This window comes from Populus trichocarpa, chromosome 10 (assembly GCF_000002775.5).
Source record: "Populus trichocarpa isolate Nisqually-1 chromosome 10, P.trichocarpa_v4.1, whole genome shotgun sequence".
Lineage (NCBI taxonomy): Eukaryota > Viridiplantae > Streptophyta > Magnoliopsida > Malpighiales > Salicaceae > Populus > Populus trichocarpa.
The window spans coordinates 19,466,854-19,484,044 of NC_037294.2; the positions used below are offsets into that span (position 1 = coordinate 19,466,854).

Consider the following 17,191-nt stretch of genomic DNA (forward strand, 5'->3'; position numbering starts at 1 on the left):
GGTGACAGGTCGGTGTGTGTTGTTGAACAAGAGCTTAATTATTTCGATGACGTGGTGGATCTTCTAAGATTTGGTTGATATGATCAGATTGGACATGGAGTTTGCGTCATCACCCAGCATCCTTAATGCCAGACCTGTAAAGCACACCGTCCTAACAGTTCTTAAGGTCTCGCTGGTTAGATTTAGTACGTATCTGATGTTAGGTGGATGGATTGCTTGCTGCATCCTAAACTTATTGCAGTTTGTCATTTTTTTAGACATTTTTCTTAAACTTGAAAGTTTGAGGTTCAACTTCAAAAGATTTGCACGAGATGGTATATCAATCACGTTGCCTTCACTTAAATCTCTCCTTTAATAAAGATGATGATGACCTGTCTAAACTGGAAAGGGGAAGGATTTATTCAAGGCGAAATCAATCCTGGAAATACTATAATAGTCAGAGTTTTAAGAAATCAAAATTACTGAAAGGGATCAGCATGGCAAATCAATCAACCTGCTTTCCTATTGGGTGCGGGCTGGAAAAACAAGGCAACTCAGGTAAAAGTTGACTCCAACGTAGAAAAATACGAACACCGTGGCCAAGAAGACCCAAGGGAGAGAGAGTCCAACTAGCGTACGGCTAATGCACGGCGTAATACGTGGACCGATAAATCCGGGTATCTGGGTCCCACCTCCCTCCAACTACGGCCCGTTGAGACTTGCCTTTTCTGTGAAAATCTTCAATGAGGCGGGTGCGCGCAGTATCCTTCAAGGTTTACAGGCATTGCTTTATTTTGATGTTGCCAGAGGATAAGAGCTGCATAGAGAAAAGAAGGAACCGCTACCCTTTCTCTCGTCACTCTTGACTAGTTTAATTGCTTTTTATGGTATCCCTCGTATTCATGATAAATAGAGAACACGATGGCTTGCACCAGCCCTTCAAATTCTGCGCTTACGATTCCTAATGCAACGTTCTTCAACTTCACAAGGCTGTTTACGGGTCATTTTCACATCAAGCTCTTGCATGATTAACAAATGAGCAGAGCTTTACCTTTCAACGTGAATCCAAAAACACTACTTAAAAGTAATCTTACATGATTCCTAATGCAACGTTCTTCAACTTCACACGTAATTTGTTTTCGAGATTTCTATACTATACACAGTACTTAAAAGTAGCGTGTGCATAGTTTCCACATTACACGCTTGATTTGTAGTCTAAAGCAGCACGCACGTTCTCTGAAGTATCATGTTACATTCTATGATCCGTAAAAGCTTGTAGCCCCACTATTCCCTCCAGATTCAAGCCCATCAATCCCTTCAGTCCGAAATTTCAATGGAGGGAAAAATCAGAAGTCAGAAAAAGACAATAAAGTTGGCAATTTTTAGACAAAACTATAATCAATTGCACAAATTTGAAATGAAGCAAAGCGGTTTCATACCAACCTAAAGCCTTGATGGTTGATCCTCTTGAGTCTCGTGTCCTTCATCGGCACCCCACCAAATGCCCTTACCGTTTTCAACCAAAATACCACGAGGGTGTTTTTGTAAACAAACTAAAGTAGTAGAAATTTGATGGACGTTGAAAAGGGTTACCGCCAGGGGAGGGAATTTGGCTTCATCAACTTGATGCCAAACCAAGCACTAATTAACGGTGATTATAATTTGGTTTCTCTTTTTTGACAATGCATGCTTTTTGCCTCCATAAATAGCAGTCCACTCCCCGCCTTCTCCTCACACTCCCCCCTGTCCCAAATCCCCATCTCTAGAAGCCTCTTCATAGTCTAGCGACAGGTGGAAGCAATGGCTATTAGGTCTACCATTTGTGTTGCGTCTTTGGTGCTGTTTTTGACTCTTGTCGAGGCAAGAATTCCTGGTGTTTACACTGGAGGAGCCTGGCAGAGCGCCCATGCTACCTTTTACGGTGGCAGTGACGCCTCTGGGACTATGGGTACTGTCATCTTGAACCGTTCATGCTAAGTAGTTAGCTTCTTGAATTTTTGATATGTTCATGAGTTGTTTCTACATTTTGTATAACCCCTCCCATGTTTTCTTCTTGCATTTCCCATGACAGAACCATAAACACAAAGCAAGCCCATACCTTTCCCTGCTTTTTAACAGCACCGAACTCTGTTTTAACCAAAATCAGATTTCAAAGGCATTTAAACGCAATTAGCACACGCCAATACCACGCATTGCAAATAAATATTAAAATTCCATTTGAAGTATTCAAAAACCAAAAGTCTAAATCCCACATAAGGAAATTAATTGATCTTATTTTTTGTGTTCAGGCGGTGCTTGTGGGTACGGCAACTTGTACAGCCAAGGCTATGGCGTGAATACCGCAGCACTAAGCACAGCCCTGTTCAACAATGGCCTTAGTTGTGGTGCTTGCTTTGAAATAAAGTGCGGTAATGACCCACAATGGTGCCACTCTGGTAGCCCGTCAATTTTAATCACAGCAACAAACTTTTGCCCTCCTAATTATGCATTGCCCAGTGACAATGGTGGCTGGTGCAATCCTCCTCGTCCTCACTTCGATCTTGCTATGCCTGTGTTCCTCAAGATCGCTGAGTACCGTGCTGGCATCGTCCCTGTCTCTTACCGCCGGTAAACATACAACCTATTTATCAGTTCAGTTTAGTACGAATAAATCTGTCTGGACTCTAGACTATAAAATGTGATTGCATGATTTCCTATGCTAGTATAGAATGACGGTCTTTCAAGATTTCTAAGCGTACAATCTTCTGAAACTTCTGATCAACAGTATTTTCTGAAGAGATCAGAATCATCAGATAGAATATCTACTTCGTCCCCACCTCCAAATTACTAAAATGCCATCTGTTTCTTTTATAGGGTGCCGTGTAGAAAACCAGGGGGGATCAGGTTCCAAATCAACGGTCACCGTTACTTCAACTTGGTTTTGATCACCAACGTTGCAGGTGCAGGAGATATTGTGAAAGTGAGCGTGAAGGGATCAAAGACTGGATGGATGAGCATGAGTCGTAACTGGGGTCAAAACTGGCAGTCAAACTCAGTTTTGGTTGGCCAGTCATTATCTTTCAGGGTCACCGGCAGTGATAGACGCACCTCTACTTCATGGAACGTTGTTCCTTCAAACTGGCAATTTAGTCAAACTTTCGTTGGAAAGAATTTTAGGGTTTAAACTGGTTCAATTTAAATTTCCCTCTTCGATATTTTGCTTTTTTTTTTTCCGTGCCTTTTCTTTCCCAGGTGAAAAAAGTGGAAATGAGAAAAGCGTGTCGGTGGTGGCGGTGAAAGGGAGAGTTTTTTACTTTTTTTTAAAGGGTGGTTGTTTTGTTAATGGGTAAAAAAAAAAGGTGAAAAAGTGAATGTAGTAAGGTCGGAAGCCGAGGTGGCTGCAAGGATGAATGTAGCCCGCCGCTTTTGTTTACCATGTGATAAATTGATATCTATATATATATACATACAAGAATCTTGCTTATTTGTTTTCCGAAAGTGATCTTAGACGTTCAAATTTTATAATATGGTTTGTTTTGAGCTGATACATTTCCTGCAAGAGTCGATCAAAGTTGCGGCACGCAATTGAGCTCATTCGATAAAAGTAATTTGATGTTCTAAAATATTAAGGGAATGGCTATTGGCAGTTTGGCACAGCCTTCCTGTCTATGATGAGCACAGATTTCCCCCCCTTTTTTTTATCTGACAAAATGAGTATATTGACCGTCTGAGTTCTGAAGTAATAATCTATTACTAAAAAGTTAGATACCTGTCCTACGCTTTATGTGAGAGAGCAAAACGAATCATTATCTTCGCTTTGCTTTCCCTTTGGTTGCTGAGAAAATGATGTCAAAAGAAAAAGTTGGAACCTGTGGTTAGTATATTAACCAAGTCAAGCTGAAACTATTCCATAAAAAGGTGGTCACAGTTGACGATAAGAATTTAAAGGCTACTGCCCTTCTTCTTTCTTTGAAAGACTATAGGTTATCCTTGGATTTTTTGGTGGATCGCCGTGATTTGGGACTCTCATTTTTTTCCTTTTCGATTCAATTGGCTGTCACTTTGAATTGTAGTCATCAATAATCAATCGTTGTGGCTTCGGATGTGAAACTATTAACCTCTTATTTCCCCGAATAAAAAATCTGTGGAAATTATCTCGACGAAGTCTTTCTTCTAAGGCTGTGCAGACAGCGTTAACATGTCTTTGCATCTGCAGGAAGACATTGTGCTACTCTTTTCGATTAAAATAATGTATAAAGTGACAGCCTTGATAAAATAAACACACTCTCCCGACGGCGTTCTAGACATTTAATTAAGTTGATGATAAAAGGTCAAAAAGATAGAAGAGGTTAGTTTAGTCATTTGATTGAGAGAAAAAAGTGACAGTGCTGTGCCAATTGCAATTCCCAAATATTAAACATCAATTTTGCTTTTTTAACGATTTTGGGATGAGCGGAGAAAGTTATTCTTATTGAAACCGCATTAAGGAGAACGAAACTGTTGAATTTGAGAAGAAAAAATGCAAGACTACAAGGGGGGCCAAAGCTGGCTCTAGCCTCGAAGGATCTCGAAGGATGGTAAAAACATGAATGATTTCTTTCCTTCGGTGGTGATGGGTGAGGTGACAAACAAGTCAAAGATTCTATTCTGGTTAATACTATTATCTTATACCGATGTCTGTCTTCAGTCTTCGCGCGAATACGAGAAAGTAAAAAAAGAAACCATAAAGAATGGGACAGCATTTACTGTGATGACAAAATGGATAAAGACGACTGGGGTGTTATGAATTGGCCCAGGATTAATCTTCTTGTTCTTGTTGTTAGTACACAGCCCTGATCATCAAATAAGCAAGCCTAACAGATTTAACCCACTTCTTTTTTCCAAAGGTTTCGAGTTTTTCGTCCGTGAATTGAACAAGTAAGATCCACGTTTGCAATATAATGAATCCTTCTTTACCTTAGCTTCCACTTTCCAGGAGAGCCCATTCCATTTTCACTTTTGTTTGAAGGTAAGCCGATGTGTAGGCAATTTATGTAGCAGTTGTGAATCTTTTGCTTTACTGTTGCATTTTTCCTAGCTAATTCTGAGTCCCTTGCTCACCTCTTTCTTCTTGACCTTCGTTCTCATGAGGAGCAGTTGTGAATCTTTTGCTTTACTGTTGCATTTTTCCTAGCTAATTCTGAGTCCCTTGCTCACCTCTTTCTTCTTGACCTTCGTTCTCATGAGACTGTTGCATTCCTAGCTAACTCCAAGTCCCCTGCTCGCCTTTCTTCTTGACCTTCGTTCTCGTGAAAGAGGTGAGCAAGTCGGAGTACGATTGCTCTCTCGGGGAAGGTGGGAGTCGTTAATGGGAAATGTAGCTAAGCCAATGGAGCAACCAGATTTGGACCATTGTAGTGGAATTACGAGTCAACTCAATTAAAACAAAAGAACCACGATCGAGGTTCACAAATCAATAACGTTTTAGCATATTTTGACTGATAGAGCAAGCCTCAGGATTACAGAAGGTTCACAAATCACAACGAAAATTACAAGCATAGTTCAAACAAGGATGATCGAATGAACTCGCTTAGATTTTACAGGGAGCTTCCTGTTACGCAAAACAGCAATGCATATATACTGGTATGGTATTTCTTGATGTATGAAGCAGTTTTGTCCAGGAATTGTATGTAGCAACATCGGCCTTCATATGTCCAACAATCGTCCGTTTGTTTGGGGAAACCTTCAAATGTTCTTAAATTCTCGACCAAAGTTTCTTCTAGTATATCATTTCGACTGTTGCAAGGGCTTTTGTTCTGCCTCAAATTCTTAATCTTAAAGTTGCATTTGGAGGCCACGGACCTCAAGTTTTCAATAGTGTTGGACAATGCCTATCATAAAGAATTTATGAACCATGCGGCGACACAAAACAAACCTAATTTAGCAGATGCCCATTACCATGTACGTATTAAAATTCAGGAAAAAGCTCTACTAGATTCTTTTTGCTGTCTCCGGCATAGAAACTCCAATTCATATCGTCTAGACAAGCTATGTGCATAAAAACATAATACTCAAACGAATTGAGGTAAGCGCCTCTCCAAATTCTCTCAATGAATGAAATTTAGCACACTAAATGAATGTACCGAAATCAAGTTGTGTCAATCATACTGTGCATATGGTATGCTTTCAAGATGCAAAAAAGGCCATGTAGGTAACAACATGGCCCTTCAGAAACAACCTTTTATCAGCAAAATCTTTTAAGGTGTAATATTTCACCCATGTTTTATCATAAATCTTACTACATGAGATCAAAAAATAATTAGATTCTAAAAAACCAAAAAAGAAAGACAAAATCTAGAAACAAAACCAGTATTTCATCCGCATCTACTCGGATTTAATTAATATCTTCGGTTGTATGGATTTAGGGGCTCCCGGCAATTAACCAACATTAAAACAATCAAAGTAAGAAATGTGAGATGGAATCAGTAGACAAAGCGGGATTAACAGCCCGTCATCTGTGGAATCATCCCTACGGTTGTCTGGCCGCTGCCTAATTACCTCACCAGCTTCCAAAAAGCAAAATTTTCTGCTCTTGAAAAGAAAGTGAAGTAACAAGGCTTTCTCTATTGCACGGTTGTTAAATGAGAAAACTGAACAAAAAATGCTTCCCCATAACAGAAACAACACATGCATATATAAAAAAAAGTCTTGTAAAAAAATCAAATCAATGCAAAAGCTAAAATATAATATAAATTTGACATGCGGGCTCATATCAAGTGTAAAAATTAAAAGGTCTGTCATTGTGGAAAACCCAGAAAGAAAGAATGGCTAAAAAAAGAGGAAAAGGAGACAAACTGAAGAGAAACCAAAGCCTGACTCTCAGAGTGGCGGCTTCTTCTTCTTTTGTGCTTGGCTATTTCCATCTTTTTTTAACCTTCAAATCCGAATGGGTTTTGTTGAAGATCCCACTTAAGCCCTCTCTCATTATAATCATAACCCATATATGCTTATAAATAGACCTGTCGATTCAAAACAAATTGTATTCTTAACCCTAGGGTTTTGCTACAGTTGCTTTTGGTGGCGGCTGGAGATGGGAAATGGTGTGAGATGGGATAGGCATTTCTCTTTTTTCAGTTTTTTATAGCTGCAGGTCCGGTCCCTAGGGTTTCACAAGGCTTAAAGCCCACTGTTTATGTTTTATAACTGAGGCTGTATGGGCTTTTGGCCCGACTTCCCACTCTTGGATGAGGAACCAACCGATATACAACAGCCCCAGATCATGGCTCGAGCAGGTGGCAAAACAAATCAGGCTTGCTGCTAAGCACTATTTCCCACTTTACAATCTTGAGTTACAATCAAAAGAGAGGTTACATTACATGAATTTGGTGTTATTTAGAATTACGTTCTAAACAGGTGTTTGATGAAAATTTATTTATTTTTGTTTAAAATTATATTTTTAGATTGTTTTAATTTAATATGCTAGTCAAAAATAATTTTTAAAATAAAAAATTATTATTTAATATATTTCAAAATAAAAATACTTTAAAAATCATCCGTTACCTTACCCTAACTATGTCGAAAATGCATCAGAGGATGCATCCGATTATGGATTGCTAACCTAAAACATAATCAAGAAGACTGTGGTCTCCATGTGCCAAAGGTGAGATAAGCATATTCTCACAGTTAAAACCTACGAGGAAACGGGGAAGATGATAACCGAGACATGACCAATTTCTTTCTCTGTTCAGCAGATTTCTATGAGGATCCCATCACGTGGGACTAACGTGGTTACATTGGGGTCTATGATGCTGCATTCTGAAGGAAAATGTGAAGCACTACTACAATACAGATGATTTAGCTGGTTGTAGACATAAAAGTGTTACTACATCTAGATAGTTTCAAAGCTGTTTTTTAGCACCCAAATCCTTCTGCTTTAGCTTATCGACAGTACATGAAACAAACTGTAAAAACCTTTCTTTACCTCTGTCGATATCTTAGATATTATCCACAGCAAAGATAGCGTCTTTTTGGAAGTGACTGCCCATGCAATGGCCAACAAAGAAGCAGCTGATGCAGCGACCACATCTATAGCCGTTTTACCCTTTCATTTGTGCAGAAGAAGTTTTCGCAACATCACCTGCAAGCAGTATCGATTTATCTTTGACTAATTAGTGGCGGATTACCGAAAGGAACCAGTATAATTTTGGCTACCCGCAGTGGAAAGGAAACTGCAAACAGTTTAATCCATCGTCTCACTGTTTGAATCTAAGAAGATAATCTTGTCGATTAGCTTTGCAATGAGCTAGAGAATAGATTGTGCTTTAGAATTAGAAGTGTTAATTGAAACGTATATACTTACAACAGAAGAACAGGTAAAAACATCTGTACTTTCTTACGTTTATGACTCTTCATTTGCTTGATCACATACTGAATGATTTCTTTCATGGTGGCTCTCCTTCCTTCCCTTCAAGTTCCAGACTTCAGGGACTGCATACCTCCCACTTGGATTGTACGTACTCGTTCAATTCCAGTAATGCATTTGTTAAGATAGCGTTCAACTTCTCCATACTCATTTCTCAACCCTTTCAACTTTTCGTCATTATCGTCTAATATTTCCTGCATTTCTCGGCAATCAATATCCAAATAGAGTTATGCAAAAAGTAATAAGTACAATTTCTACATTCTGTTGGTTCAAGTAGTGTAAAGAGGCAGTAGAGCACAAATTAATAGCGTTTGGTATTTTGATAGAGTTTAGTTTTTAAAATTATGTTTTTTTATTTTTAAAAAATTATTTTTAATATTAACACATCTAAACAATCTAAAAATAATTTAAACAAAAAAACTTCATTCTGGACCTTGCATTCCTCCAGCACTTTGGTAAGCTGCTCAAGCTCTCTTTTGACATTCCATTTTATACCGACACTCCTCCAGTTCTATGGTTAGATGCCCAATCTCTCTCTTTTGGCATTCCATTTTATTCCTCTCTATCAAGAAAACTAATCTTGTAGTAAAATATTAACAAACACCAAGCCAAGCCATGTGTCCAAAACTGTACTATTTTTACGTTTCATCCTCTTATTTAAATCTTTTTAAGCTTAAATTAACACTCATTTACATATTTTATTTTAATAAAAGATTGAATTAAAAGATAAAGAACTAAAATTGCAAACGATGGGCAAAATAGATATAAATCAATTTGAAAAATGAGATGATTTCAACGGCATCCATCAAAAACCCCTTCAAATCTTGGAGGAAAGCATATGCACCACCACATCATGGGTGACCTTCCCCACACCATTCACCTTTCCTTTTTAGTCCCTAATCTGGCTAAAATTAAGTCTAAGTTTTATTTAAGTTTTAGTTTGGTTCTAAGCTTATATTGTTTTAAATTATTATATTTGAATTTTATTTTACTAAATCGAGTATAGAATAAATGTCAGATTTATTTCCTTACACTACAAAAACTCTATATCAAGTCAACCAAAATAAAATATAAACTTAATGCAAAAGATATCAGTTCAAAAAAAAAAGTGAAAAAAAAGAAGGAGAAACTCACAACGCAATATTAAAATCCACAATACACTGTGAGTAAGGTTATAGTTATTTCACAAGCTATTTTAGATTTATTTTGTAATTAATTTTCTATTTAACAGGAGAATAATTTTTTGAGGTGTAAAGCGTGTTTCGCGTGTCAATTCAATCCATATTTGTCATATCATTTTAATTGTATTAAAAAATATTAAGAAAACTTAACTATCTCATATTTATTGATAAATTAAATGTGCATTTGTGCTATTAGCGGCATGAGTCTGGTTTAAAGATTCATGGATGGTGAGTGAATAAAAAAAAAACACTTGTAATTTCCTTTGAGAGTATACTGAAATAAGCAAATTTTGTTCTTGTAAAATTTGTTATGCCGAAGCTGACTTGCCTGTAAACCCTAGACCTGTCCGCATGTTTGTCTGGGAGAGTGCATAAAAAATATATTTTTTATTTTTTAAAATTTATTTTTAACACTCAATCTAAAATCATAAAAATTAATTAATTAAAAATTTAAAAATTTAAAATGCCAAACTATCGTACTGCGCTCGTGCTGTCTAGAGGCCGGCCAACCCTGTCTCACACCTCTGGTCTCATTGCAAATTTATGCAAGCAGCGAGATCGATCATGGAAATTTTTAAACTATAGAAGCCGTAGAACTCTAATATTCTAGAGGTAATATACAGTTTGGACTTGTTCACGTTTACTGTAAACAAAAGTAATTCAAAACCCCAGGCCCAACCAACTACAGCTGCCCATATAATTTTTTTAGTACAAGAAATCTTTGAGCATTTGACAGAGAATGAAAAATTGCATGTAATTTATCCAGATTTACCTTTGTAGAGATTTCTGGGTTCAAGTATACTTCTACACGTGTTCTTGTCTCGTGACCAAGTTTGATCTCATGTATAAAATGATAAGTAAAACTCAATTTGAATAATCTCAGCTAAATCATGATTCAAACATTCTAAAATTGGCCAAATTGATGAAAAGACAATTTGCAAAGATGACTGCTCGTGGTCATTATGCTAAGAAATTATTGCCCATTAAAGAGTTCTTAAAATACAATTTCAGCAATCAAAGGATGTCTGCTGTTTTGCTGCATCTGCAGGAACAAAACTCACAAGCACATACAAGGTTAGAAGAATGTGACCACTACTATCCTACCTTCAGAAAACTGTAAGGTGTAGTATGCCTTACAGCAAACACTGAGGGAATGGACACCTGAAAATGCACATTCTACTTTTTGAAGACCAGGAGGGTCAAACTTAAGTCCACATCTTTATGAAAATTGTCCGACACCAATTCCGCATGTTAGCACATGACAGTTTATTCTGAGCAAGACATCCAATGAGAGCGGAAAACCAAGTTCAATATGTTACACAGAATAGGTATCTCGTACCTTAAACCAGCCAATCACTTGGCAGATTGATTTATTTCCTGGTTGCCGGATAACAGGTCTTCCAGTTTTGGGCTCGTCGCTCCATCTCGGCAGTTGATTAGTTCTTTCCTGTACATTCCAACAATGTTTCTAGAATAAAACTAATGCCAAAATAGGAAGCTAAGAAAAAAGTATCATGACCATTGCGTTCAAACCCTATTAATGACCTTTAGGGGTGCCTAATCATTAAAGCTAGATAACTGAGACAAATGCAGGCATGCACAACTGGTTTGAATTCCTTTTAAATGGTTACCCACATCTTTGCTTGTAGTTTTTTTTTAAACAAAAAGATAGATGATTTTCAATCAGTGAGCATTCCTGCAGGATGAGCTCTGAAAAACATCTCATTCTCTAAATGCCAAATTCCAGTGCTTCCTCTTTTCCTCAGATGCATTACAATCAACATGAGAGTTGAGACAACAAGGACATTATTCAGTTGAGACAGAAGTGAAACATGAAACAGAATGTACCAACCTTCAACCTTCCCTCTTGCGCTTAAGTGCTTTCCATCTGCTCAATAAAAATGAGACCCCCTCTCCCAGGGTAGCCTTTTTCCCTTCTTTGTAGTTCCACAACTCTGAGATTATATATCTGCCACTGGGGTTGTATTCATTTACCTGAATTAAGGATGTCGTCACAGACATGCAAGCTTCATCACCCATCTCATCCCTCAGGCGGCTTAATTTTTCATCTTCTTCATCAATTATTTCCTGAACCAACAATTAAAATTTAGCCATTCATTGTGAAAGGAAGCAACGATCAAGGTGCAGCATACTTGGCGAAGGGATGGGAAAAACCACAATGTGAAAGGAAAAAGAAAATATCAGAATAAAATTATTAGTACATAAATTCAATTCTTCAAATGTAAATACTACAAGGAAACTTTTTAGCATCTCTTGGATTTCTTGATATTTAAAATAGTTTGACAAATCAAATTGACCCGATTAACACATTGACATGGCCGCTTACTTTTAAGACAGAAAGCAGACATTCATACACCATTCAAGAAAAGTGCAAGCTCGTCATAGATGGTGAAGGAAAAATTCAGAAGAAAATTCTGAAACGAGACCACATTGAGAGAAAATCTGTTCAACAAAGAGGAAACTCAATTGCTGAAATTAGATTAGTCCTAGCTCACTATATAGAAGTATACAAAAGGGAAATGGTGCCAAGTTGTAGAGAATGTAAACTGTAGGCCCACAAGAAATATATCCTACCATGCTTGCCAAGCTTGTTTCTTGCATTGGAAACATAAAATGCATCGAAATATGCAACATTGCTCAATATGTAGCACAAATAAATGCCAATTAGGAAGACACACCTGATGTTTCCCATCAACCATAACAACTTTGAAAGGATGCCAATCTGGATCTTTAAGATATTCCTCCCACAATGAGCAAATTTCTGAAGCTCTATCCTCTGCTTCTTCATTGTTATATTTTCTCTTCATTGCTTCAAGGAATGGTTTACTGTCAAGTTCTCCCATTCTCTTTACACCAATATGAGCTCGATTTGATATTTCTTTCAAGCCCTGCCAAAAAGGGGGTTGGTGATATCTAACAACCAAGAGATAGGAACAAGTACAATGAATGAGAGCTTCAAAAAATATCCGCTAGGCATTTAAATAATGAGTAGAATTGTGTACTCAACATGCTGGAAAATAGAAATTGCTCATAATGAGTAACATTTTGCATTGTCAGATGATGAAGTTCGATATTAACTGAAACAAATCAAATTAGAAAGAAAAGAACCAATGCCAGCAACCAAAGGGTTCCAATCCTTAATTGATAATTAAACAACTCATCATCATCATGGATTTTTAGCACTACCAACCACATGATGGAAGACAAGAATATTCTTGACCACTCCATTCCATCCCAGGATATTTCATCATCTACAATCCCCTAAACAACTACATGGGTTGAGTAGCGTCATCATAATGAAATGGAATATGGACCACACCAAATTATGTTGTCACAGCTGAGAACAAAATATTCCTAGATGTATGATTGTGAAAATAGCTTGTCTTCTCAGTTAAGAATGAAAAGTCATGGACTTAAGTAAACTTGGAAGAGTAGAAACTACTAACATTAATTAGTTCTTTGCGGGCATCCTGAAGCTCGTCATTGCTCTTGCGTTCCCTTACAATAAGAGTTTGGTTAAGAGCTTCTAAATCATTGAGTTCTCCTTCCTTTTCTCTCAAATTCTTTATTATCGCATCCATCTTTCTCAGAACTTCTACATCACCATCATCCTCCATGTGCTTCATCACATTTAATGCCCCTCTGAGCCGCTCTATTTCCAACTCCAGTGCTTGTTTTGCATCCAGTTGCTTTTCCAATCTAATGATTCTATTGTGAAGTTCCTCTTTTTGTCTCTGAATGGCATAAAAAATCAAAGACATAACTTCAACATGTCGTGTTATCAACATTGATAAAGATATGCTCTGCTATTTATTAAAGTACGCAAAAGAATAAACCAACCTTCTGATCTTCAGCTAGTTTTAAGACATCCTCATCAGCCTTTTGTTGCTCCAAAGCAGCTAACTCAAGTGAGCTGTTTCTAACTGCATTCTGAAATAACAAAAAAAAAAGGCAGACATGGCAAACTTGTCGAATATTTGAGCAGATAATATCATAAGAAACACTTCAACTGATGCTAAAATAACAAATATAGTTATTGTGTGAAACAGCCTATTGTAATAAATTACACCGGAGAATGCATAATACGTTTGGACTATTAAGCTAGGGATCCAAGTACATTAACATAATCAGAAATGCCCCTCGAACAAACAAGAGATAGGGAAACACTATGCACAGAGTCCATCTAGTAGAGTTGCAGAAAACAATCGTTTGAAAATCATACCTTGTGAGTGGAAAGGAAAAGATTTATTTTTCTCTAAAGCATTTATTGAACAGAGACAATGGATAGAACCATGGAATCCCAAAAATATGACCCCTTGAGGAAAAAGGATATAATCACCTCCAACTCCAAAGCACACAAAATCATTTAGAAAACAGCGAGGATGCTTCAATCAATCAGCACTAAAGAAAAATGTATGTGAAGTAACAGGTTGAAGTGAACTCTAGTATAAAAAGAGATTAGTTTTCAAATTCTTTGGTGGGGCCAGGACTTTAGTTGTCTGTGACAACATGTTTTTCCATTCAAGCTCTGATAATATCATTAACACAATGCAGTGTAAGCAAGATTGATCATTTTATATGCTCTTCCTCTTCAACAAAACGATGAAATCAGGTCCGCAATAATAAATAGTTGACACCATTTACCTTCTATTTTCTCCTATTTATGATTTTAAGTTATTGGTTTCACCTCTTCAATGTTCATGCCAGAACATGAGAATATGCATACAAGAGTCATTCCACTCAAGCACCAAGGAGCGCACCTTTTCAATCTCTTCAGAAAGACTTCGTCTGTCACTTTCATTTTTGGCTTCACGCTTCTCCAATTCTGATCCACGCATCTCAAGCTCTTTTTTGTGAGATTCTAGTTGCAACTTAATCTTTTCATGGTCATTCAGTATCTTCTGAAAGTGATCCCTTGCACCCGTTTGAATTTTTCTTATCTCTGCAAATGATCATATGCATGCAGCATGAATCAATTTGTATACAGCAGCATGGTACCAGAAAGAAATAAGCAACTATTTCCTGCGGATTGTGCACATGAACGAGTATAACAGCTTAAAACCTAAATTATTACTCAAGAAAAAGTTGTATTACTTTTTACAAAGTAGAGAAAATATTGCCTTAAGTGGTATAACAGAACACACCTTCATTATAAGCATGAAGAAGCTTCTCTTTTTCTTGAACCAACTTGTTGAGGGAGGCTGAAGTCTCTGAACATCTCAACTCCATCTCTTTCAAGTACCTATTCTTGGTCTCAATAACATTGGTGAGATTGAATACAAGCTTGTCCTGTTTTCGGGCTTCTTCCTCTATGAGATCAGAAATTGTTCTAACGTCACCAATTTTTCTTAGGTGTTCTCCAATAATATTGTTCGAATTATAATCATCAGCACGTGCAACCCAACAATAGATACCAGATTTTTCCCCACTACTAGCAAACCATTCCTTTTTCCCTTGTTGATCTGCCTCATAAGCCTTTTCAAATGAAATGGCATTGTGCAAACCAGGCCAGTCTTTGTTGAATTCCACAACGGCAGTTCCTGAATGACCACGAAAATTCCACAGAGGATGAACTCTTGTCGGGTTAAACCCTCTACTTTTCAACTCATCCCTGAATTTAGACCCACTTTCTCCAACAAATCGCCCATCCTCAGCCCTCCTAGTAGGTAGGTTAACCGCAATACCTGTCCAGGGCCACACAAACTTGTCGTTCTGACTGCAACTACTAAGATTTTCAGTCTTGCCTGCTGGTTTTGATGAACTGCCTGCAGCTGCTAGATCCTTTTCCAAGTACTTAACTAATGCGAGGTGATCAGCCTTCTCCTTGGCAGTCCTTTTCTCTGACAAACTCTTTCCCACCCCAGTAGCATGCTGGAGGAGGTCCTGGTATGCGTAATCACGCTTTCTCTTCTTGGTGGGGCAGTACGGACAAGTAAAAGTCTCATCTGAAATTTTCACTTGATGATTTCCATTCTTCAGTTCTTCATAAGATTTATCTTCACAGTTATCCATTTCAGATTGGCTTACATCCATTTTCTCCACATGGCTACAATCACTATGAGGATCAGTCTCACCCACAGGTTTTGATGTTCTGCCTGCAGCTGTTAAATCCTTTTCCAAATACTTCACCAGTGCCAGGTGATTAGCCTTCTCTTTGGTACTTCTTTTCTGTGACCTACTCTTGCCTACCCCCGAAGCATGCTGCAAGAGGTCCTTGTAAAGGTAAGCTTGCCTTTTCTTCTGGGGGCAGAAGGGGCAAGCAAAAGTCTCATCAGAAATTTTCACTCGGAGCTTCCCGTCCTTCAGTTCTTCATATGCTTCATTTTCATACTCATCCATTTCAGAATCAGATCCGCTTGCGTCAATCTCCTCGTCTGAACTGTGATCCATTGAGCTTCGCACTTGGATGTATCAAAGGAGTACCTGGGGTGTAAGGAAATGTTAAGAAATACCCATGATGTGAATAGAATCTTTTTCTTACTCTTAACAGCAGAAAGCTGGACAAAGATACATAACGATATCATAAATATCATCAACATATGCCCAAGCAGAAATTCAAAAGCCCAAATGTAAAATGAGTGAAAAAAAAAATTATACATGCAAGACATCATATGGCTAGATGTCAATTTGTCAAATAACTTTTAATAAAAAATTGTAGAAGTCAAATAATCACAGAAATTACTAGTAATTAAACTCCGTTTGCTTAACAGGGAAAAAAATGTGAAAAAAAAACAACATAAATTAAAGCACTAAAAATTAGATACAGACAGGAAAAAAATGGCAAAGTGCATTTTATTTCCTTAAATTCCAAACAATTTTCTCTTATACATAAACTTTCCCAGGAACCAAACAGAGCTCGGGATAAAACAACGCAGGCTAAAACAGTTTTTTAAGGACACGGAATCTATAACAACTGTATCTCAATCACCGTGAATAAAACATAAAACATGGATAATCAGCAGATCAGTGAAAAGAAACTCTGGGATTAATATTTAAAAAAAAAAAACACTAGTAAACACTAAAACCAAATCAAACACCAAAATGATAACACATTTATGGTGCATGTGAAAAAAATTGTAAAGAATTAAGTCAGAGTGAACGCTAAGAAAATAACGTAATGGAAGCTGGGGAACCATTACCTATGCAAGATCAGAGCTCGAAATGGTGAGATTTTGTGAGTTTTTAGTTAAATTCCACGAACAATAAATTCCACGAACAATGAGTGTTTTAAAGGAGATGGATTTGGGTTTTTGAGTGGAGCTTTTAGGAAGAAATGACAAGTGTGTGTTTCGGTTAGGACTTGAGTTTCGTCCTAGCGCGAGTGGAGTTTGTCTGTTAAGGCGCGTGATGAGGGCAGATATGGGAAAGCGAGTTTTTTTCTTTTTTTTTCTTTTAACAGTGTTAGTTAGTGAGTTGGGTTAATTAGTGGACCATTCCATTTTATTTTTTTATTTTTCTCGGAATTATACAGTGAATTGGATTAGGAAGTGACACGGTTATTGGAACTAGCTTCGGTCTTAGGTTTGTCAGTAAATTTTAAAATAATATTGTTTTGAATAAAAAAAATTATTCATATATTTAATTGAGTCAATTAAATTTTATCAATTCAGTCCAGATTTATCTGTGTCAG

The 17,191-nt window shown here is 37.3% G+C and overlaps 2 protein-coding genes and 1 non-coding gene across 4 annotated transcripts; 1 reads left to right on the forward strand and 2 right to left on the reverse strand.

The window, feature by feature from the left end:
• Nucleotides 1-1,695: 1,695 nt before the first annotated feature.
• LOC7458137 (expansin-A4) lies at nt 1,696-3,442 on the forward strand. The gene is made up of 3 exons (XM_002315182.4): nt 1,696-1,927; nt 2,268-2,586; nt 2,833-3,442. The coding sequence occupies exons 1-3, from the start codon at nt 1,780-1,782 to the stop codon at nt 3,140-3,142; spliced, it is 777 nt and encodes a 258-aa protein (XP_002315218.3). The 5' UTR covers nt 1,696-1,779; the 3' UTR covers nt 3,143-3,442.
• A 2,962-nt stretch (nt 3,443-6,404) lies between these two features.
• Nucleotides 6,405-6,546, reverse strand: LOC112329051 (small nucleolar RNA snoR143). The gene has a single exon (XR_002984547.1). It is a non-coding gene; the product is annotated as a small nucleolar RNA snoR143 (small nucleolar RNA).
• Nucleotides 6,547-10,500: 3,954 nt separating this feature from the next.
• LOC7458138 (protein INVOLVED IN DE NOVO 2) lies at nt 10,501-16,867 on the reverse strand. Of its 2 annotated transcripts, none has more exons than XM_002316245.4 (8): nt 16,701-16,867; nt 14,706-15,984; nt 14,322-14,503; nt 13,402-13,491; nt 13,008-13,295; nt 12,240-12,449; nt 11,393-11,628; nt 10,501-10,987 (listed from the first exon to the last, which is right to left on the reverse strand). In XM_002316245.4, the coding sequence occupies exons 2-7, from the start codon at nt 15,949-15,951 to the stop codon at nt 11,395-11,397; spliced, it is 2,250 nt and encodes a 749-aa protein (XP_002316281.2). In that variant the 5' UTR covers nt 15,952-15,984; nt 16,701-16,867; the 3' UTR covers nt 10,501-10,987; nt 11,393-11,394. The 2 variants fall into 2 exon arrangements, 1 of the variants encoding a protein (XP_002316281.2); XR_002984428.2 differs by lacking the exon at nt 10,501-10,987 and adding an exon at nt 11,888-12,003 and having other exon boundaries at nt 11,487-11,628.
• Nucleotides 16,868-17,191: the final 324 nt, after the last annotated feature.

Excerpts from the sequence above, each read along its gene's own strand:
- LOC7458137 (XM_002315182.4), top strand. The coding sequence starts at position 1,780 with ATGGCTATTAGGTCTACCATTTGTGTTGCGTCTTTGGTGCTGTTTTTG. Across the intron at positions 1,928-2,267 it reads TGACGCCTCTGGGACTATGG|GCGGTGCTTGTGGGTACGGC; the intron begins GTACTGTCATCT and ends TTTTGTGTTCAG. Across the intron at positions 2,587-2,832 it reads GTCCCTGTCTCTTACCGCCG|GGTGCCGTGTAGAAAACCAG; the intron begins GTAAACATACAA and ends TTTCTTTTATAG.
- LOC7458138 (XM_002316245.4), bottom strand. The coding sequence starts at position 15,951 with ATGGATCACAGTTCAGACGAGGAGATTGACGCAAGCGGATCTGATTCT. Across the intron at positions 14,504-14,705 it reads TCTTCATGCTTATAATGAAG|AGATAAGAAAAATTCAAACG; the intron begins GTGTGTTCTGTT and ends GATCATTTGCAG. Across the intron at positions 13,492-14,321 it reads TTTCTGAAGAGATTGAAAAG|AATGCAGTTAGAAACAGCTC; the intron begins GTGCGCTCCTTG and ends TTGTTATTTCAG.